Consider the following 22441-nt stretch of genomic DNA (forward strand, 5'->3'; position numbering starts at 1 on the left):
TAGATCCTAAGGACATTACTCCTTTCTCATTCTACTTGACCTGTCTGCAGCCCTTGATACTGTTGACCACGTACTGTTTTTACAGTCTCCCCTCCTTTTGTGGTTCCTTCTCCTACCTTTCTTGCTACCTCACTCCTTGTTCCTTTAGTGTATCCATTGCCAGCTCATCTTCTTCCTCTATTGATCTATATGTTTGTGTACCTCAAGGCTTGGTTCTGAGACCTCGACGATTTTCTTTCCATACATTCTCCCTTGGTGACCTCTATTAATTTGTTTGACTTGGTGTCACCTGTATGCAGATGACTCACAACTGTATGTATCCACCCCAAGCCTCACATCTGCAGTATAGTGGCCGCACTTCAGGGAATCGGTACTGTATGTACCCTTACTAATATTGAGCGAGGGGTGGGGGGGAGGGGCACCGCTGCCATCATGCCGCCTTGGGCCCCACAAAGGCTAAAGCCGGCCTGGCGGAGGGACTGTCACATGATCACTTTTGTCACTAATTATGAAAGGGGTGGAGTCATCCTCTGCTATTCCCCATCATTTCAGATCGCGTCCGCAATCTCCCCTAGTAGAACGAGCAGGATATTTGTATGTAGCTACTACGTCATGGGGCCTCCTGAGTTAGAGTGACCAGATTTTAAAAAAAGTAAAAAATGATTTCTAAGACAAATTACATCACTGAAAAATAGGTATAATGGTATTTGTCTAATAGCATCCCCATATATGCTGTATTATTCAGCTTCTCTCCCCCCGCATTCTCTCTTCTTCCCACCCTCGTCCCCACCCCCCCCGTGCTCTTTCCCCCCGTGCTCTTTCCCCCCGTGCTCTTTCCCCCCGTGCTCTTTCCCCCCGTGCTCTTTTCCCCCGTGCTCTTTTCCCCCGTGCTCTTTCCCCCCGTGCTCTTTCCCCCCCGTGCTCTTTCCCCCCCGTGCTCTTTCCCCCCCGTGCTCTTTCCCCCGTGCTCTTTCCCCCCCGTGCTCTTTCCCCCCCGTGCTCTTTCCCCCCCCGTGCTCTTTCCCCCCCGTGCTCTTTCCCCCCCCCCGTGCTCCCCGTGCTCTTTCCCCCCGTGCTCTTTCCCCCCCGTGCTCTTCCCCCCCCCGTGCTCCCCGTGCTCTTTCCCCCCGTGCTCTTTCCCCCCCGTGCTCTTTCCCCCCCGTGCTCTTTCCCCCCCGTGCTCTTTCCCCCCCGTGCTCTTTCCCCCCCGTGCTCTTTCCCCCCCGTGCTCTTTCCCCCCGTGCTCTTTCCCCCCCCCGTGGTCTTTCCCCCCCGTGCTCTTTCCCCCCCCCGTGCTCTTCCCCCCCCGTGCTCTTTCCCCCCCCCCACCCGTGCTCTTTCCCCCCGTGCTCTTTCCCCCCGTGCTCTTTCCCCCCGTGCTCTTTCCCCCCCTATGCTCTTTCCCCCCCCGTGCTCTTTCTCCCCCCCCACCCGTGCTCTTTCCCCCCCGTGCTCTTTCCCCCCCCCACCCGTGCTCTTTCTCCCCCCCCACCCGTGCTCTTTCCCCCCCCGTGCTCTTTCTCCCCCCCCACCCGTGCTCTTTCCCCGCCCACCCGTGCTCTTTCCCCCCCCACCCGTGCTCTTTCCCCCCCCACCCGTGCTCTTTCCCCCCCCACCCGTGCTCTTTCCCCCCCCACCCGTGCTCTTCCCCCCCCCACCCGTGATCTTTCCCCCCCCACCCGTGCTCTTTCCCCCCCACCCGTGCTCTTTCCCCCCCCACCCGTGCTCTTTCCCCCCCCACCCGTGCTCTTTCCCCCCCCACCCGTGCTCTTTCCCCCCCCACCCGTGCTCTTTCCCCCCCCACCCGTGCTCTTTCCCCCCCCCCCCCCCCACCCGTGCTCTTTCCCCCCCCCCACCCGTGCTCTTTCCCCCCCCCCACCCGTGCTCTTTCCCCCCCCCCACCCCGTGCTCTTTCCCCCCCCCCCACCTGGGCTCTTTCCCCCCCCCCACCCGGGCTCTTTCCCCCCCCCACCCGTGCTCTTCCCCCCCCCACCCGTGCTCTTCCCCCCCCCCCCCACCCGTGCTCTTCCCCCCCCCCACCCGTGCTCTTCCCCCCCCCCCCCCCACCCGTGCTCTTCCCCCCCCACCCGTGCTCTTCCCCCCCACCCGTGCTCTCCCCCCCCCCCACCCGTGCTCTTTCCCCCTCCCCCCCACACCACCCGTGCTCTTTCCCCCCCCCCCACCCCACCCGTGCTCTTTCCCCCCACCCCACCCGTGCTCTTTCCCCCCACCCCACCCGTGCTCTTTCCCCCCCCCCACCCGTGCTCTTTCCCCCCCCCCCACCCGTGCTCTTTTCCCCCCCCCCACCCGTGCTCTTCCCCCCCCCCCCCACCCGTGCTCTTCCCCCCCCCCACCCGTGCTCTTTCCCCCCCCCCACCCGTGCTCTTTCCCCCTCCCCCCCACCCCACCCGTGCTCTTTCCCCCCCCCCCCCCACCCACCCGTGCTCTTTCCCCCCACCCCACCCGTGCTCTTTCCCCCCCCCACCCCACCCGTGCTCTTTCCCCCCCCCACCCGTGCTCTTTCCCCCCCCCACCCGTGCTCTTTCCCCCCTCCACCCGTGCTCTTCCCCCCCCACCCGTGCTCTTTCCCCCCCACCCGTGCTCTTTCCCCCCCCACCCGTGCTCTTTCCCCCACCCCACCCGTGCTCTTTCCCCCCACCCCACCCGTGCTCTTTCCCCCCCCCCCACCCGTGCTCTTTCCCCCCCCCACCCGTGCTCTTTTCCCCCCCCCCACCCGTGCTCTTCCCCCCCCCCCACCCGTGCTCTTCCCCCCCCCCCACCCGTGCTCTTTCCCCCTCCCCCCACCCCACCCGTGCTCTTTCCCCCCCCCCCCCACCCCACCCGTGCTCTTTCCCCCCCCCCCCACCCCACCCGTGCTCTTTCCCCCCCCCCCACCCGTGCTCTTTCCCCCCACCCCACCCGTGCTCTTTCCCCCCACCCCACCCGTGCTCTTTCCCCCCCCCACCCGTGCTCTTTCCCCCCCCCCACCCGTGCTCTTCCCCCCCCCCACCCGTGCTCTTTCCCCCCCCCACCCGTGCTCTTTCCCCCCCCCACCCGTGCTCTTTCCCCCCCCCACCCGTGCTCTTTCCCCCCCCCACCCGTGCTCTTTCCCCCCCCCACCCGTGCTCTTTCCCCCCCCCACCCGTGCTCTTCCCCCCCCACACCCGTGCTCTTTCCCCCCCCCACCCGTGCTCTTTCACCCCCCCAATGCTCTCTCTTCTCTCCCCTCCCCAATGCTCTCTCTTCTCTCCCCTCCCCAATGCTCTCTCTTCTCTCCCCTCCCCAATGCTCTCTCTTCTCTCCCCTCCCCAATGCTCTCTCTTCTCTCCCCTCCCCAATGCTCTCTAGGGCAAGCCCCACCGTTGTCGTCCTCCTTTTCACCCTACTCCTCTGCCAAATCCTGGATGTTTTTCAGATTTTAAAATGATTGTCTGGATGCCGGGACATTTGCTGCAAATCCGGGACTATCCCAGCTAAACCGGGATGTCTGGCCACCCAATCCTCAGTACCAGACCCCATGGCGTATTAGCTACTGTACACCCTTGGGCGCCAAAGGGTTAATTAGTCCATGTTGACCACTCCACACTAACTACAGTATTTATGCTCTTGGCAATAGTATGTTCTTATCAGCCCTCTAACCAAAGCACACACATTTGCGCTAATTGTAATAGGCTCTACGCATGCCAATTAGATTGTAAGCTCTGTGGGGCAGGGACTCTTTTCTCTCATTCTTACATTTGTCTTGACACACCTATTCCATCTGCATTATTATTTTTATTGTACTGTAATTCTAATGTTTGTCAAAATTGGAAAGTGCTATTTAAATCATGGGCGCCATAAAATATACATATGATTAAAAATAGATGACTTAAACATAATGCAGTGTAAATGCTTTTCCAAGTGGACAGCATTACTCAAGAAGAACAAGTAAATGGCTCTTTTTGTACACAAGTGACCCCTTGCGTTTTGTTTTAGACCGTTGGGCAAAATACGAGACAGTGATGAAGAAAATGATTTAGACGATGAAGATATTAATGCCAATTCTGTGGGTTGTCTTGGACCATTCAGTGGGCTTCTGTCACCAGAACTACAGAAATACCAGAAGCAAATTAAAGGTAACCTTTCAATTAATAAAACAGAAGCTTGGATTTTACTCAAATGTGTTGTACTGTTACTTTCCATATTTGTTGTTGTGATAATCATTTTAGAATAAAGGATATGTTTGTTGACTGGATGTTCTTTGTATCTCACAAACGTAAATGTATTTCTCAAGGGCAGCTTCTGTGTAGTTCAGTAGCCACTCCTAGGTGCTAATGTATTGTACTGTTGTAACAGATGACAGAAAGTAGGTGGTATGATACCTTTTTATTGGAACAACAAGTTGTTTGATATGTTTACATGTTTTCGAACCTCTGAATCTATCGGGTTACCCAATTAAGGACCTTGAGAGGTTCGAAAGCTTGTAACGTACCTAATTCTTGGTTCGATTTTAAAAAGGTATCATACATACCACACCTCTCTTCTTGTGTTACTACATGGAAGAAAGGACCAACATGGCTACCCACACTACTTTGCTCCTAAATGCTAAATAACCCCCCCCCCCCCTCCCCCCTTCGCCAGATCAAAAACAGAGCCTGGGACCTAGCAACATTGCAGAGCTGAGCCCGGGTGCAATAAATTCCTGCCGAAGCGAGTGTCACGCGGTGTTTAACAGTATGATGATGGAGCGCATGACTACTGATATCCATGCCCTGAAGCAGCAATACTCCAGGATTAAGAAAAGACAACTGCAACAAATCCACCAGGTGTACATTAAATCAGGTAATGGCGTAAAGAAATGGCCTTCTGTTTGTCACTATACTGCATGCCTTGTCTCTGGAAAATAATGCTGTTTTTGCAGTTTTGCACTGTTGAGCCTTGAATGGTGTCTATATCAAGAATCTATTGAAATAGTTGGGTGGTCCAATTTGTCTTCCTAAATGGGAAACTATTCGCAGCAGCTTCAATGACTTAATGTTTACCAGTGCATTTGTTTAATAAATACGCTAGCCAGTACCTTGACAAACCAGTGAGGCACTTCCCTGGGTTATTTTTTATTCTATTACTATGTTGATAGCCATGTTTTATTTATTTAGTTCGTTATATACATAGTTTGTTACTATCTCTTTAGTGTGTTGACACTGCCAGAGTCTTGTGATTATAACAGGACCTTGCTAGCCCTGTGACTACAACAGGGGTACATCATATTAAGTCTTAAAACAGGACCTTGCTAATCCTGTGACTATAACAGGGTTACACCATATTAAAGAAAACACCATACTGTATGTGGTTTTTCTTTTCTTTTTAACTATGTCCTCCGAATGCCTTTCTTTTAAAATGTAGACTTAATGAAGCTATTTAAGGCAATTCATATTTCCAACATTTTCCTGCTGTGTACCATAAAGGGGACTCTTTTTCTGCGTACCCATGAGTACTGTAACCTTTATAAATCCTCTTACCCGGTAGAACACATTATCTTTTGTCTATTATAACTAATAATTACTTATTTGATTTTGAGCGAGGTGCTTTTTCAAAATAACTAAATGGGAAACTAGCAGGGTGTTTTTAAAGATAGTAAGGTCTTTGCCTTGGCCCTACTGCTTTCTTTGTTTTAAGACAATTGCAGTTGTTAGTAGTGTCAAAGATGGTTGCAATACTGGCTGTACAGCGAATCTTCCTTTCACTTGTAAAGTGTAGAAGCTGAAGCACTTTATGTGCATATGATGATGTAATTTTTGGATTCTTTTAAGCACGTTCGTGCAAAAAAAAGCTATTGCAGTTCCGTCTTGGTAAACATGGACCTAAATCCCTTCCTTTTCAAGTGTTGCTATTACAGTACATTAAAAAACAAAAACACCTGGTGCTGGATTACACGTTCACATCAATGGGCCATAGGGTACCATATGGAATATGCTAAGTAAAGTACTGCTAAGTAAATGAGGGCCATACGTGTTATTTAGAAATCTTTATTGGGTGACATAAAGTCAACACAAATTTCAACAGATGTCTGTTTCATACATCAAATCAAGGAGATTAAACAACCAACTAATTAGGAAGAATGGTCACGTAACCTAATTGTGCAAATCATGTCCGTAATGTTATTTTTATTAAAGATCCGATGTCTCTTGTTTTTTTTTTTTTTTTGTTTGTTTAATTAGGGCCTGAAGAAGAAAAAGACCCTGGGATCCCATTTGATCCCAGGGATCAACAGAGTAATGGTATTTAAAGAAGTTATTACTTATTTAATGGCTATCTTGGTGCTCTGGTTGTATTTAACATGCCAAGTTATCCTTACCCTTGGAACATCTTGATCATCATTATTTCTAGAAAAATAGTATAGTAATGTCATATGCATTTTGTGCATAATGTCAAGAAACTTTTTTTATTTTTTTAATTGCTGGAAAAAGGGCACTTTCAACATGAGATGTAGATATATATCTCAAAATATTTATCAGTCAAGATTATTTCCTCTGCAAGGGATTACCAGGCATGTATTTTTTTAATAAATCATTACTAATAAATCTTCTTTGTTGATTATAATTATTTCCTCCAGTTACTGTCAAATGTATCTTTTTGAATACGATCAAATCATGTAGGCTACTTGTCCTTTGTATATGTAATAATTTACTAATATTCCTTTCTTCTTGAGGTTTTCCATTGGTGGATGGTGTTTTTTTTCTCTTCATAGTTATTGCTATACTGATTAAGTATGAACTGTTTGTAATGCTGTTTAATGTCTGATACTGTAGCTAGTGATGTGCAAACTTTTTTCACCAAACGTTTGAGTTTGCTACAAAATCAGCATATCTTCACATAAAGGTCACTATAAAGTGGCAAGGCTGAGGCTTATGCATCAATGCTTAATGACTATTTCAGTTTGACTGTATGGTCAGTTGCTTTGTTCTGATTAATTTTTCTTTGTTTCAGATAAAGGGCCCGTAAACAGCATTCTGCCTTCTCAGGTTAATCATGCTCCAGTCATAAATCATCTCTTACTCGGTAAGAAGCTGAAGCAAGTTAATCGGTCTGCCAAAAATGTCGTCCAGGTGCCAGCAACCAAAACGTCTCTGCCCAATGAAGAAACCAAAGCCAAGCTGAACTCTCCCTGGTGCACCCACATCAGAGTTCATCGGAAGAACATCGCAAGAGCCAAAGGACAGCTGGGCTATGGGGATACAATTGGACTGATAGAGGAGCAAAATGAGGTCCCAAAAGATCAGATTAATAATTTAAAAGAAACCGAGGAAACTGTGCAGCATCCTGTCACATGGGTGAGAGACGAAAGCGGCTTAGATAGGACTGTTATGAAGGTTGATGGCCGCTCTCCAGAGCCCGTTTACCAAGATGAAAATGCAAATGTGACTGTTGTGCAGAGCAAGTTGGAAGCACTGGAGCTGAACCAAGATGATGAAACGGAAGTGAAGACAGAGATGAATCAGACGTTCCAGGCACCTTCATCTGATTCGCAGAGCTCTTCTAGTGAAAGTGGAACTTTAACAAAATCCCCCAAAGGGCAAGTTTTTAGCCCATTCCCAAGTGTCAAACCACTTAGAAAATCCCCTGCAGCCAGAAATTTGGGGTTGTATGGGCCAAACAATAGAACCCCAACTGTACATTTCCCACATATGAGCAGAAGCTTCAACAAACCTGCCAATGGTACCACTGGAAGCAAGAAGCGATAAACTAATTCCACAGTAGCACTTCTCCGAGACTTTTTGTTCTGGCTTTTTTCTTTGTCCTTGAGCTTTCGTTCTTTCACTGCTTTGATGGAAAAGGTTGCCAAAATGTTTTTGCAAACATAGGTGCAGATTTGTGTTTCTTGGTGAGAATTACTGCTTTTGGTACAAAGTGGCTCTGTATGTAAAACAATGCTGGGTATCAAAGTTCTGCGGGATGTTTAAGATTGTAGTTTGCACCATGAAATATGCTGCTGCTTTTGACAGATACCTGTGGAAAGATCGTAAAAAAAAAAAAATCACACAAAAGGTGGATTGTGTTTGATTTAGTCGTGCGTAACATTACTGCGTTACACTGTGTTGCCTTTTTCATTGCTTTCTTTTCCAGTGTAGATGACATCTTATGAGCTCATATCTGGCGATATCTCACTTCTCGAATATGGTATGGAGCACAGTGATGTGCGACTAATATGTTTACTTCCATATGAAAACATTATCAACTGTCTGCTGCCCAACTTGACACCATTTGAAATAGAGGCCTATAACCGAAGGGACAAACTAGGAAGACAAAGATGTGGTGCCTTGCACCAATTGTTGCCAAATTGCAAAGTATAGAAAAAAAAATCACAGGTTTACCAACCCCTTTGTTGCTACAGAGTCACTGCACTAACTTGGAAGCGGCGAACATACCTGAATCCCATTCAACTCTATGGATTCGCCACTAAAAATGTGATAGAACAAAATATTGCACATTGGTAGAATAGTTGGAATATATTTTTGATGTGGTGGAAAATCCATGGCATCCCTGTAAATCATGTATTTAGGTCAAGAATAGTTCTGAGATTCCTCAGATTTTTTTCATGGAAGACAATATGGAGATATGTGCACTAAGGCATCTTGGATAGTTAGTTGTGTCTTTAGTCTTAAGAAAAGCCAAGGAAATGCAATTATTTATTTAAAGATGAAAGTAAAGAATTTCACATTGATGCTTATGGGAACGGCAGCTTAGATTTTGCATGCTTTCTTCTTTTGCATCTTGTGTTGCCTTGTTCTGATATTTAATTGGAGATATTAGTTTCCTTTTAGAGAATGCAGTTAAGATGTTCTTGGTAATCTAAGTCTTAGTTCCCATAATTAATTGATTGCTAAAACCCTACTCTGATGCTGGGTTTGCTTTAGACTTTACCTGTAAGATGTCAGCCAGCTAGTGTTTCCAAAATGTTGTCCCTTCATATTTAAAGTGCCAAAAAATGCATGGTTTCTCTATGAAGGTAACATTAGAAGATGGTAACTAAACATAAGGTTGTGTTGTCTCATAGCTTACATTTTCTTCTGCATCTACCTAGCAGGCATCTTTTAGCAATAAAGTACTTAAACATCATTGTTTTTGTTGTCATGTTTGTGGATCATATTTTGAAAGAACATACATTTATTTTTTCAGGCGTTTGGGTACAGATTAGCAGAACTTTCACGCCCAGTTTCAATGTACATAATATCTCATGATAAAGTTGATAGAGGCAAATAATATTTAATCGCCCAGTGTTTTTTTGCCCTTTTTGCATACTTTATCTGAAGGCCGTGCATCCCATTACACTTGGACTACATATCTCATCAAATCTCGTTTGCTTATTGATGTATTAATCATGTATGCATGTCTTTATATAGCGCCATTAATGTACATAGTGCTTCACAGCAGTAATACATGTGCCAATTATATAAATAACAAATAATACAAATAACACATAATGGGTAGAAGTGCTTCAGATATAAAAGTAACATTTAGTAAATGGAGTCCCTGCCGAAGAGCTTACAATCTAATTGATAGGTACAGTAGGAAGAACATACAGAGACAGTAGGAGGGCGTTCTGGTAAGTGCGTCTGCAGGGGGCCAAGCTTTATGCATCAGGTGTATACCAGTAGTATTAGCCACGGAGCTACTCGTATGCTTCGTTCAGCAGGTGGGTCTTAAATGTGGATAGAGAGGGTGCTAGACGGATATTGAGGGGAAAGACATTCCAGATGTGTGGGGCAGTCAGTGAGAGAGGTTTAAGGCGGGTGAGGGCTTTAGATACAAAGGGGATAGAAAGAAGACATCCTTGAAAGGTAATTATTTAGTATCTAATGTATGTATGTATGTATGTAAGCACATATTCCGCAGAAAATATAAAACGGCACAATGTTTCGGGCTGTCCCCTTTGCCATACACCTGACAAAGGGGACACCCCGAAACATTGTGCGTTTTTTTAATCTTTTCTGTGGAATAAATGCATAAGTGGATGTGAAGATTGAGATCTCCAGATTCTTTTCAAGAGCGAGATGGGAGGAGTATATATACTTATATTTCAATTTGGAGCGTTGGATCGTACTCTCCCTCTCCTGACCAGCACCGCATTAAACTGCAACTCGGAAAACGGAGTAATAGGGAGGATGAGTGCAGACTTTACCTTCATTCATTATATGGACTGCTGAAATATTTCGAATTTCCTGATATATATGACACACAAAAGATGCCGCAGTCAAATCACCCCTATTTGACTAAGTACTCAGTTAACCAAAGGTCAGGGTAAAAAATGACCGACCCAAAGGAAATATATACCATAGAAAAGGAAAATGTAGGGTCAAAAAGGTGCACTCAAACACCGTATAATGAAAAATAGAAAAAAATGGACTTTATTAGCAAAAAGTATACAGTTGTATTTGCATATATATATATATATATATATATATATATATATATATATATATATATATATATATATATATATATATATATGTGTATGTATGTATGTATGTATATATATATATTTTTTTAATGCACTTAAGAGTAAATAATCTCCAATGTTACTGGCAAAGCAGTGCCAATAACTGCACTATTGAAACCCATTAAAAGCAGCTGAGGTTTTTCTTTTGATAGACCTGTTACAATTATGTTGTCCTAGTTTTGGGACACTTGGATAAATAACCCCTCTTGAATCATGCTAGCACTGATCAGGTATGTACCGGGTGCTCATGAATTGCCTAGGGCCCTCTCAATCTACTGTAAATCTGTGTCTGTTTATATAAATGACTTCATTTTCGAACCTGCAATCCCATCAAAAATTGACTTTTTAAAATATATATACATTTTTTTTTAAAGAGACTGGAACTGGGATACTTAGCAGTGATATTATCGTTATTACTTCTCATGGGGATTTAAATGTCTATCCAATAGGAAGCCGTAGTTGATCCATTGCAGTTTCCTATTGGCTTGTCAGAAATGCAAAGTTTGATTGGCCGTTTTGCTTACACCAGAGTGGCAGAGATACTGATAACTTTACCAATATGTATCCCGGGGGAACATCAACAGGGGGTTCCCTGGAGCTGGAAATAAAATGTGGTTCAGCTCCGGAGTTCCCTTTATTAAAACAATAAATGAAAAAAAAAAAAAAGAGCAGCTGAGATTGCTGCTTTAATCACATAATTTTACTGCAGTTACAGTAAATTTGTTAATGAATCTGTCCTACTAGATAGTTGGCTTTGATCATATGTCCGCTATTGTACAGATCTATATTACTCGCACACATCTCTTTCAAGTGGATAATCATGAGTCTGTAATTACATTCCTGATTAACAACTGCACAAAGAGCGAATAACGTGATCCAATCTCTCTCGCGTTATGAAATCTATTAATCGTTTCTATTCAAACCCAGCAGCGCTGCGGAGGCGTAATAGCTTCTTGTTAAAAGATGAAAGCAGCGTTTCTGAAACTGGATAGCAACTATCATCTTATTTTAAACCGCTGCCAATTATGTATATTTCCACAAAGTGGAAGGAAGACCATTTCTGTTAATTTATTAGCAAAAATGCACTCCAGATTGTATAGAGCATTTTTGCCTAGTTGCCACTAGGAGTAGAGATTCCCAAACTTGCCAAAATTCAGTCCTAAATGTATTTATTTATTTTTAAGTTTGCAGATTGGTTAAAAGTTTGATTTCAAGGAGCAATCCATCCCATATCATACATGTTTTTTTTAAATAAATCGGTTCTGTAGTATTAGATAATACTTTTGTTTCTTTTTAATATACTGGTCATCCTTTGATTTCTATAGCAGGCTTTAGCCCACCTCCCCAGCAGTGCAAGATTTTTGTAACATTTTCCTGTTTGGGATAGTCTGTTGCCAATATTCCCAGCGGTTTGAGCTGCAAACTGTAACAATAGATAATGTTACCTTACAAATATAGGAATGCATTGTAGCTGCTGATTTACACTGACTGAAGGATTGATTGAAATGGAAAGGCGGCCATTACGTGAACCCTCGGAAGCAGGATCTTTGCTGGTTGATTGTCTGCTTAGGTAATTTGTTTTCAATAAATGTAATCAAAGGCTGCTTGTATTAAAAATATATATATTTTGTTTTAAAGTGCCGCTTGGACTGCCTCTTTAAAACAAAAAGTTGTAGCAAAAATGTCAAATTTTGTCAGACAATGAGAGAGAGAGAACAACAAACAAACAAAAACACACTATTTACTAGAGACCCATTAACTTGTATACCTACAAATAGTCAATTATACTCGCCTGGGAGAGGTGGTGTGTTAATATATATCAGAACCTGGGAGATAAGCTAATTTTAAATATGCAAACTATTTAAATAATGTAAATTGCCGTATTTCCCAGGTATCTCATGGGTTCACTGGTATCTCTCCACAAGGTTATGTGACTCAACTTTGAGGTATATATGTCATTGGGCCATCTTTTTCTTGTTGAATGAGGGAAACTCCACTGGTATATTATACAGTCTTTCCTTTGCTTAATGGGGCCAGTGCCAGATTTTACACCTGGACCTTTCTATTGAATTTCTTCTGAATACATTTGAAAAAAAGTATTATTTATACATACAGGTGTGTGAGAAAAGAAAGTACACCCTCTTTGAATTCTATGGTTTCACATATCATGACAATAAAAATCATCTGTTCCTTAGTAGGTCTTAAAATTAGGTAAATACAACCTCAGATGAACAACACCTGACATATTACACTGTCATGATTTATTTAACAAAAATAAAGCCAAAATGGAGAAGCCATGTGTGAAAAACTAAGTACACCTTATGATTCAATAACTTGTAGAACCACCTTTAGCAGCAATAACTTGAAGTAATTGTTTTCTATATGTCTTTATCAGTCTCTCACATCGTTGTGGAGGAATTTTGGCCCACTCTTCTTTACAACGTTGCTTCAGTTCATTGAGGTTTGTGGGTATTTGTTTATGTACAGCTCTCTTAAGGTCTCGCCACAGCATTTAAATCGCGTTGAGGTCTGGACTTTGACTGGGCCATTGCATCAGCTTGATTCTTTTCTTTTTCAGCCATTCTGTTGTAGATTTGCTGGTGTGCTTGGGATCATTGTCCTGTTGCATGACCCAATTTCGGCCAAGCTTTAGCGGTCGGACAGATGGCCTCACATTTGACTATAGAATACTTTGGTATACAGAGGAGTTCATGGTCGACTCAATGACTGCAAGGTTCCCAGGTCCCGTGGCTGCAAAACAAGGCCAAATCATCACCCCTCTACCACCGTGCTTGACAGTTGGTATGAGGTGTTTGTGCTGATATGCTGTGTTTGGTTTTGCCAAACGTGGCGCTGTGCATTATGGCCAAACATCTCCACTTTGGTCTCGTCTGTCCAAAGGACATTGTTCCAGATGTCTTGTGGTTTGTTCAGATGCAACGTTGCAAACCTAAGCCGTGCTGCCATGTTCTTTTTAGAGAGAAGAGGCTTTCTCCTGGCAACCCTTCCAAACAAACCATAGTTGTTCAGTCTTTTTCTAATTGTACTGTCATGAACTTTAACATTTAACATGCTAACTGAGGCCTGTAGAGTCTGAGATGTAACGTTTTTTTTTTTTTTTTTGCATTTTCTCTGAGCATTGCATGGTCTGACCTTGGGGTGAATTTGCTGGGACATCCACTCCTGGGAAGATTGGCAACTGTCTTGAATGTTTTCCACTTTTGAATAATCTTTCTCACTGTAGAATGATGGACTTTAAATTGTGTGGAAATGGCCTTTATAACCCTTCCCAGATTGATGGGCAGCAACAATTGCTTCTCGAACATCATTGCTGATGTCTTTCCTCCTTGGCATTGTGTTAACACACACCTGAATGCTCCAGACCAGCAAACTGCTAAAACGTCGACTTTTATAGAGCTGGTCACACTTGCTGATGATCAATTAATCAAGGGCATTTGATTAGCAGCACCTGTCTGCTACTTTGCATCTTAATTCCTATGGAAGCAGTAAGGGTGTACTTAGTTTTTCACACATAGCTTCTCCATTTTGGCTTTATTTTTGTTAAATAAATCATGACACAGTGTAATATTTCATGTGTTGTTGTTCATCTGAGGTTGTATTTACCTAATTTTAAGACCTGCTAAGGACAGATGATTGTTATTATGTCCTGATATGTAAAACCATATAATTCAAAGAGGGTGTACTTTCTTTTTCACACAACTGTGTGTATATGTATAACAGAACCATCAACTAAATACTGTACATACAAGCACTAACCTAAATAAACAAATAAAGTAACCTGTGCCTAATAACTAAAATTAAACCACCCCAATCAAGTCCTAAAGTTCTCCTCACTAGAACATTTAGAATTTAACCCACAACAGTTTCTGGCTGACCTTATCAACTGCCCTTGGTCCAGAATCGACGTAATACCTGACCTTGATTCTGAGCTTGATTATTTCCAATCAGAGTTTTAAAAACTCTGATACCCATGCTCCACTATGCAGAATAAGAGTACGGGGACCACCTTCTGTGGGTTACAACAGACCTTATAGTGCTCTACCATTTTAGGGATGATTTGTGGAAAAGCTACAAAGTAACTAGCATTACCAAGGATCTTAACTACAGATGCCTGCGGAATATATGCACAAGACATGCAAAAGACCAATATTACTCTGACAATCTTCACCAGAATACAAATCCAGCAAACTTCTGGAAGGTCATCAATCATATATTCCAGCCATCAACAACCATGTAATATCATTAAGTGTGATATTACTCTGACAAACCCCACTGACATTGCAAATGCTTTCAATTAATATTTTGTGTACTACTAACTTATGAGCAAAACGCAACCCGAACTACAAATATGAATCTTATTCAGAGAGTACCCCTATAGCCCCACCCTCTCCCAACACTGCCCACAATTTTCAATTTGTCCCAGTATCTGGAGGAGAATACACAAGCGCTCCTCATTAAAACTAAGCCGCCAATGTGGACCTGCTTTACTGCAATCTAAGTTCCTACGACTTGGTGCCCCAGCCATTGCCAAACCGCTTGCCTCCCTAATCAACTCTCTTCCATCTGCAGGCCATATCACTAAGACCTGGAAAACTGCCAGAGTTGTCCCAATCTTCAAAAGTGGGGACAAAAACACTGTCTCAAACTACAGGTCAATCTCTCTTTTCCCAATACTATCCAAACTCATGAAAAAATGTGCTCACTCCCAATTAAGCGATTACTATACCAAGACCAATTTTCCTGGCCAATTCCAATCGGGCTTTCGCCCCAAACATTTCACAATAACTACCCTGCTAAAAGTTTGCAATGAGATCCAGTGTGAAATGGAACTGGGACAACTTTACTGGTGCAATATTCCTAGATGTTGCAAAGACTTTTGAGACTGTTGATCATGCTATCTTGCTAAACAAACTTCAATGCTCTGGAATAGGGAAACATGCTTGCATTAAACTGGTTTAATTCCTAACTATCCGGTAGATCCTGACATGTGTATCTCAGGCATGAACTCCAACCCCTTGGATATCACCTGAGGTGTCCCGCAAGGCTCTGTTCTGGGGCCCTTACTCTTCTCAGTGTTCATCAATGATCTTCCTACAGCTTGTAAGGGAGCTTCAATACACATGTATGCGGATGACACAATCTTATATGCACACAGCATAGCCTCTCTGAGCTTGAACACATACTTCAATCTGATTTTTTGAAAATTGGATTGCCCAAAACAAACTTTTTAAACACTGACAAGACTGTACTGGTATTTGGGACATATACTAAATTTCTAAAGCTAACATTAACAGAGCTTCAGATCAGGACCTGCTCTAATTCCATCCTAGCCCCTGTTACTAGTTTTAGATATGTGGGCATATGGTTTGACTGCCATTTAACATTTGGGTTGCACATTGATACCCTGACATCCAAAACCTATGCCAAACTAGGTGTACTTTATAGGAACAAATCCTCCCTAAGTCTGCTGGTCAGAAAGCGTATCGCACCGCAGATGCTAATGCTAATGCTAATGCTAATTATTGACTATGGGAACATAGTATATGGTTCAGCACCCCAAACCTGCCTTAGCAAACTAGACACCCTCTACAATTCAATATGCTGCTTTGTCCTCCAATGTAACTACAACACACATCACTGCGAAATGCTCAAATAACTAGTTTGGTCATCACTTGTCCAGGCGCCACGTTCATCTTTCCTGTATTGCCTTCAAATACTTTCTGGGCAAGCTACCCACTGATCTGAACAAGCTCCTCACCCCACAACATGTAGCACTTATCATCTGTGATCTGACTTCAAACGACTGTTCAAGGTCCTGCGGTTCAATGAAGTATCCGGCCGCTACTCCTCTGACTGTGCATCTCACACCTGGAACAATCTACTGGAGACTCTCACAGCCACCACCAGTCGAAGTTCTTTCAAAACTAAAGCTGTCTCACATTTTAATCTGGTCTGTAACTGTTTCATACGCCTAAAAGATAAAATATGTTAAACTCATGCAATGTCTTTATACTTAATGTATAACCCTGTTCACTTAATGTAACGTGTATTTGTAATTATGTGTAACAGTGTTTCCCCCACCCTCTGGGAGATCTGCCTGTTACAGGGTGTGCAGTGCTGGGTACCTGCTGGTTCACAGGATGCTGAGCATTCCGTCGGTGGTATGGGGAAGACAGGGCAGGGTTTTGTGGTGATGTTTAGTTCTTCTCTTGGTGGTTCAGCACCTCCATCTCTTGCAGGCTCCAGGAGTGCCGGAGACAATCCCTGCAGAAGGTCCCTCTGATACTCCCCCTGATAGATTGCAGACTCAGGCAGGAGTATATTTTATAAAACACGAACAGCTTTATTCAGCAACTCTCAGGAAACAGCACACAGAGTCCAGTCATTAACTGATTCAGTTATCTTCCAAGCCTCGGGATCATCCCTGGACTCAAACCCCCAGGCATGGGCCCCAAGAGTCGGTTCTAACTCTTCCACTACTCCCTGGTGGAGTATGAGGTATAGTCCTCACTCCCACTCCCCTAAGAGAGGGGATGGAAGGTGGCCAGAGCCCTGCGCACACTCTTCCGTGCAGGCCCTTAAGTACCCTGGGGGAGGGTCCAAGGTCTGAGCCCAGGATTGGACAGAACACAGGCCTTATCTCCCCCCCCCATCACTCAAGGGAGCTGCTCACTGCAGGGGAAAACCCGGATTGGGCCTAACACTGCCTGCACTGATACCAGGACTTACATGCTAGACAGGGCACATTAGTAGCCAAAACCAGAAACGGCTACACAGGTATTTGTCATTATAATGCTGTGCCCAGGACATACTTGAAAACGAGAGGTAATTCTCAATGTATTTGGTGTATGCTGCAGGGGAAGGCCTTAGATAGGGACTCTTTCCCAGTAGTGTGTCAGTAGAGGCCTCCGCTGCAGGACATTATCTCTGACTGGGAAATGCGGCCTGCTGCCCATGAGTAAAGCAAGGACACTCCAACAGAGACTATGTTAAAGGGGTACACTCCAGCTGGAATTACCCTAATTTTTATATATATTGTCTAATCTAGTGAACAAAAGTCCCTGAGGAAGCTCCGTAGTAGGAGGGAAACGCGCGCTGGACGCGTGTTGATGTCAGCCCCCTTCATGGGGCTATTTTAATACAGTGCTTGTCAGCCGTTCACTAGATTAGACAATATATATAAAAATTATGGTAGTGGCTAGGCAAGGATTCCTGGAGTAGGTTAAGACCTGATTAGGAGGCTATACTGCCAGTATCAAGTTATAATCAATGATATTAATAGCCACTACGATATTCACTATTTATTAGGCTAATCGGTGAAGTGGTGGGCTTGTTTGCTCACTCCGGCTGTGTGCACCCAAGCAGCCTCTTATTCTCCAGTTTTAATGATATACTGGAGCATTTACACATTAGAGACTGGCTGTCTGCACGAGTTACTTTATTTAATTTATTTTTAAACGCTATCACATTTTCACTTTGGTAATATATGTTTTAAGTACTTGATATTAAAGGTTAAATTAAAAATTTAGGTAGTGTGCATTTGAGTGAATTTTCTTTGGAGTACAGGCCACTGTACCCCCCACTTTCTCTGATTCACTTCAGTTCACAGTTGCACCTACTTTTCATTATCAATTGAATGTATTATTATTAACATTTTCTACACAATTAGTATGGTTTAGTCGATCACTCCCTTATCCCCTCCCTGTTGCTTGCATAGCCAGTAACCAACCCCACACTGATGAGACCCATTAAGGTCGAAACAGCTGTCTGTGGGTGGGTTTACTGGCCATGCATCTTAACCCGGTCTGTGCTTAAAGCTGTGACCATGCAGCAAGCTTAAGCCTATAGGGAACTATGTTTAAAATGGTTTTGAAGCAAAAAGTGGCACTGTGTGCTCATTTGCATGTCATTTCCCAGAATCCCTTGCTGCAGTGGAAGTGCTGTGTGCTGTGTGCTGGGTGATAATGGTGAAAGGCGGGGTTGCAGACCTGCCTAAGACCTGCAAATGAGCATACAGTTATATTTCCATTTAAAAAAAAATAATATATATATATATATATATATATATATATATATATATATATATATATATATATATTGTGCACGTGTTTAGTAAAGACTGTTATAATAAGCTTGTGTATATTGGTTCTGGTGAGGGGCTCCTCCCATTACGCTGGGATCCCTCGCGGTGGAGGTGCTGCACCGAGACGATAAGTATACCCCAAGCTCCCAGTGGCGGAGGCTCAGACCTCCTGTAGCCAAACAGGTCTTTACTCTGAGGGGGAGGGGGTTATGAGGGCTACACATGTCATTACCCAGAATACCTTGCTGCAGTGGAAGCCTTGTATACTAGGAGATAATGGTGAAAAGCAGGGTGGCAGACCTGTCTGAGACGTAAATGTACTCACAAATGTGCTTAATTTGCTCGTGTAACAAATTGTGCTGTCATAGTTTTGAACACCAGAGGTCACTGTTGCACCTTTTTTGTTGGAAACACAGGGTCGAAGCATATCGGTCTGTCTTTGGATTTGTATTTGTGAACCCAACTAAACAAAATTCAGAAGTCTTTGCAACTGTTTTACCTTTGAGCTTTTCCAGGCCACATCCAGGATTGCTTTAAATGATCTTAACCATCATCCAACTTTACCGAATCGGATCTTTTCCCATCTGCTCCTTCTTATTAAAATTGTTTTGTACATCTGTACATTTCTTACAATCACTAGCCTTTGAAGTACATTACCTTGCTTGAAATCACATAATCTTTTCTACAAATGTTGACATACACATAATCCGTAACTCCACTGTATATGTATTTTATACATTATATTCACTTTTAGGATCAAGATCATTCTGTGTTGATTTTGCTCTTGCTTTGTATGTTCATAATAGCTCCTCCTACAGTATATGAAATGTCTAGTAATAGAATAATTATAGGGAATGCACACCATATGTTGTATAATTATGGGACATTTGCTACATAGTCTATGTATGTTTATGTAATGTGCCAACGAGCATTTCCAAGATTGGTAGAGTAATATCGGTGTTAACTGAACATAGGGCTGCCGACAGGGGGGGGGGGGGAGGGACTTCTGATCCGCCTGGGCCCTTTCTTCTGTGGGGCTTCACCGAAGGGCCGCACCACCCCTGTCTGCTTAACAACTTGAAGGGCCCTGACCCTACTCTGAGGGTAAAGTTAGTACCCGAGCACCGGGGGAACCTAAAGGGAGAAAACACTGGTTGTGTCTGAGGCAAGAGTGGGGAAGGGGCTACAACTGGTACAGGCAGTGCTGGGGGGACACACGGGAGGGTGGAGTTTCGACCCCGGTCTGTGTGAATTGCCCAGGAGGAGGCAGCGCAAGAGGAGACAACTTCACACTCCCAGCAAGCTCTTCACCCCCCTCCCCAACCGCCACATTGAGGGGCCTCCTCAGGACCCAGGTCAAAAGTTTAATGCTGGATGCTGGGAGCCATGTCTCCTGCCCTGAGTGCACAAACCAGCAAATAATGGTCATAATGCAAATATGAAACAGGATAATAATAGCATGTTCTTGTATAGCGCTGCTAGTTATACATAGCGCTTTACAGAGACATTTTGGAGGCACAGGTCCCTGCCCCGTGGAGCTTACAATCTATGCTTTTGGTGCACGAGGCACAGGAAGATAAGGTGACTTGCCCAAGGTCACAAGGAGCCAACACCAGGAATTGAACCAGGTTCCCCTGCTCCAAACTTTGTACCAGTCAGTGTCTTTACTCACTGAGCCACTTCTCCCTGTATTTATTTCTGTCCTCTAATATCTATGTAACACAGTTTCCCCCCCCCCTCTACTGGTTACTGCTGTTTGTGGTGTGGTCATACCTGTAAGGGTCCAGGAGATCTGAGTGGTCCGCGATGGTGTGGGGAACAGGACAGGCTTTTGGTGATCCTTAGTCTTCCCTCATGTGTGTCAGCTCCTCCAGTTGTGGTGGGCTCCAGGTTTTCCAGAGACAGTCCCCACCAGAACCGACTTCTTTCACACCCCTGCCCAATAGACTGTAGACTCAGGCAGGGGTATATAAAACAAAGGGCTTTATTTGAGCAGAAACTGCAGATGGAATACTGCGGATGCAGATGGATATCAGAGGGTCCCAGGCCTCTGTATGATGCTGGGCTCTCTGGTAGTCTTGAAGCCTCTGATCTCTCTTTTACCAGCTAGCCCAGGAAGGACTGACTGGCATGTCTCACTCCCAGCAGGGAGGAGCAGTACACACCTCCTCTCCCAGGGAGGGGTGAAAGAGAACTCCCTATCATTTAGCACTTCCTATCTGAGACTCCAGAAGGGGAGGGCACAAGGTCTGTACCATAATTGGCTGTACACACACCCTGAGTCACCACCACTTCTGTCACTCAGAGAGTCAGCATGACGGGGGGCTCAATGCCCCTAGGATAGCCTGCCACAGGAGGCAGAGAGGCAGTCTGGACCAGCCATGGCTGCATCTAATAGTACATGTTGAAACCTGTGTATGATAATCAACAGTGTTGATTACATTGGTTGGTATAGAGAACCACAATTTTTTATGTTTATCAGACCTATGGCGTTACCTTTTTAAAATAATAAAATAATGTACTTAGATATAAACATTCTTCTATTTTTTCAATGCATAACATTTTTAAAACTTTATATAAAGAACAAGCCTTCCTTTTGTTTCGGCATTATGCCAGTGTATGTTTCAACTACTTTTAATACAAAATAACAGTTTAAGCAATGCCTAGTGCGGCTTTTATTTCAATGACTGCATGTAAAACAGTGATGTAAAGGGTTACATACTGAAGCCCTATTCATCCAAATATCATTTGCTCACCTAATTAGCACTGCAATACTTTGCTAATGAACAACAAAATAGCTAACCTGCACCAGAACAAACCCATACAAAAATATAATGCAAAGCGGATAAATACACTCCATAAGCCAAAACTCTAGCTATAGTGTCTTGAGTCTAGCAGTGCATCCAGGAAGAATAAATAGACACCCAAAGAAATCCACAAACCCAAAGAAATCCACAAACCCAAAGAAATTCGCAAACCCAAAGAAATCCGCAAACCCAAAGAAATCCGCAAACCCAAAGAAACCCGCAAACCCAAAGAAACCCGCAAACCCAAAGAAACCCGCAAACCCAAAGTAACCCGCAAACCCAAAGAAACCCGCAAACCCAAAGAAACCCGCAAACCCAAAGAAATCCACAAACCCAAAGAAATCCACAAACCCAAGGGTCCAGGAGATCAGCAGAACTCTCCAAAACAAGACACCTCTCAGAGTGGAAAAATTCAAAAAACAATGTATTAAACAATTCATGGGCACAACAGGCAATCGATTACCAGTTCAAAACCACTCAAAAAACCCATATACAGAGGTAACAAGACTTGGCATCTTTGGTGTCACGCTCACTCGAGGGTCGGGGCACCGAAGGGTTAATGCTGTCGGTTGAGAATCATGGATCTTCCACAGCACGACCAGAAACTCCGCAGCGCGGTGAACTTTTGTTTGCTTGTCTATGGCACTGGGGACAGTAAAGTCTTGCTGCATCTGTATAATAGTAGCGAGTAGAAGCACTACAACTGTAAAGCAAATGGAGAGGGCGGGACAGTGGGTAAGTCATTCATAGTCCTATAGCAGGGGAGCGCAAACTTTTGGAAGCTGTGCCCCCCTGTCTGCTCCCCCTCGCTCTCGCGCCACCCTTACATTGTTTGGCAGCGTCAAATGGTGCTGCGGGGTCATGTGACGTCGTGTGACATCACTCCGCATGACACCGCAGCAGCATTTGACGCCACGTTGCCATGGCGACGCGTCACAGCAGCTTCTGAATCCCGGTAAGTAGAGGTTGCAGAGGCCTCACGCGATCCCCCCGGCATTTTATTTAAATGCCTCGGGGAAGAGCGCGGGGCCTCTGCAACCGCCCGCGCCCCCC

At 44.3% G+C, this 22441-nt stretch overlaps 1 protein-coding gene across 6 annotated transcripts in view; it reads left to right on the forward strand.

Annotated features, from left to right (window-relative positions):
- TBC1D30 (TBC1 domain family member 30) overlaps window positions 1-9096 on the forward strand; it is a 78802-nt gene extending 69706 nt beyond the window's left edge. For 4 of the 6 annotated variants that reach the window (XM_075600350.1, XM_075600348.1, XM_075600349.1 and 1 more), the window contains 4 exons: window positions 3976-4115; window positions 4621-4821; window positions 6198-6257; window positions 6967-9096. In XM_075600350.1, the coding sequence (XP_075456465.1) occupies window positions 3976-4115; window positions 4621-4821; window positions 6198-6257; window positions 6967-7721 (1156 nt within the window). In that variant the 3' untranslated portion in view covers window positions 7722-9096. The remainder of the gene's footprint in view (window positions 1-3975; window positions 4116-4620; window positions 4822-6197; window positions 6258-6966) is intronic. The other 2 variants (XM_075600352.1, XM_075600354.1) reach the window with 1 other exon arrangement.
- Window positions 9097-22441: the final 13345 nt, after the last annotated feature.

The sequence above is a fragment of the Ascaphus truei genome, chromosome 5, assembly GCF_040206685.1.
Source record: "Ascaphus truei isolate aAscTru1 chromosome 5, aAscTru1.hap1, whole genome shotgun sequence".
NCBI classification, from domain to species: domain Eukaryota; kingdom Metazoa; phylum Chordata; class Amphibia; order Anura; family Ascaphidae; genus Ascaphus; species Ascaphus truei.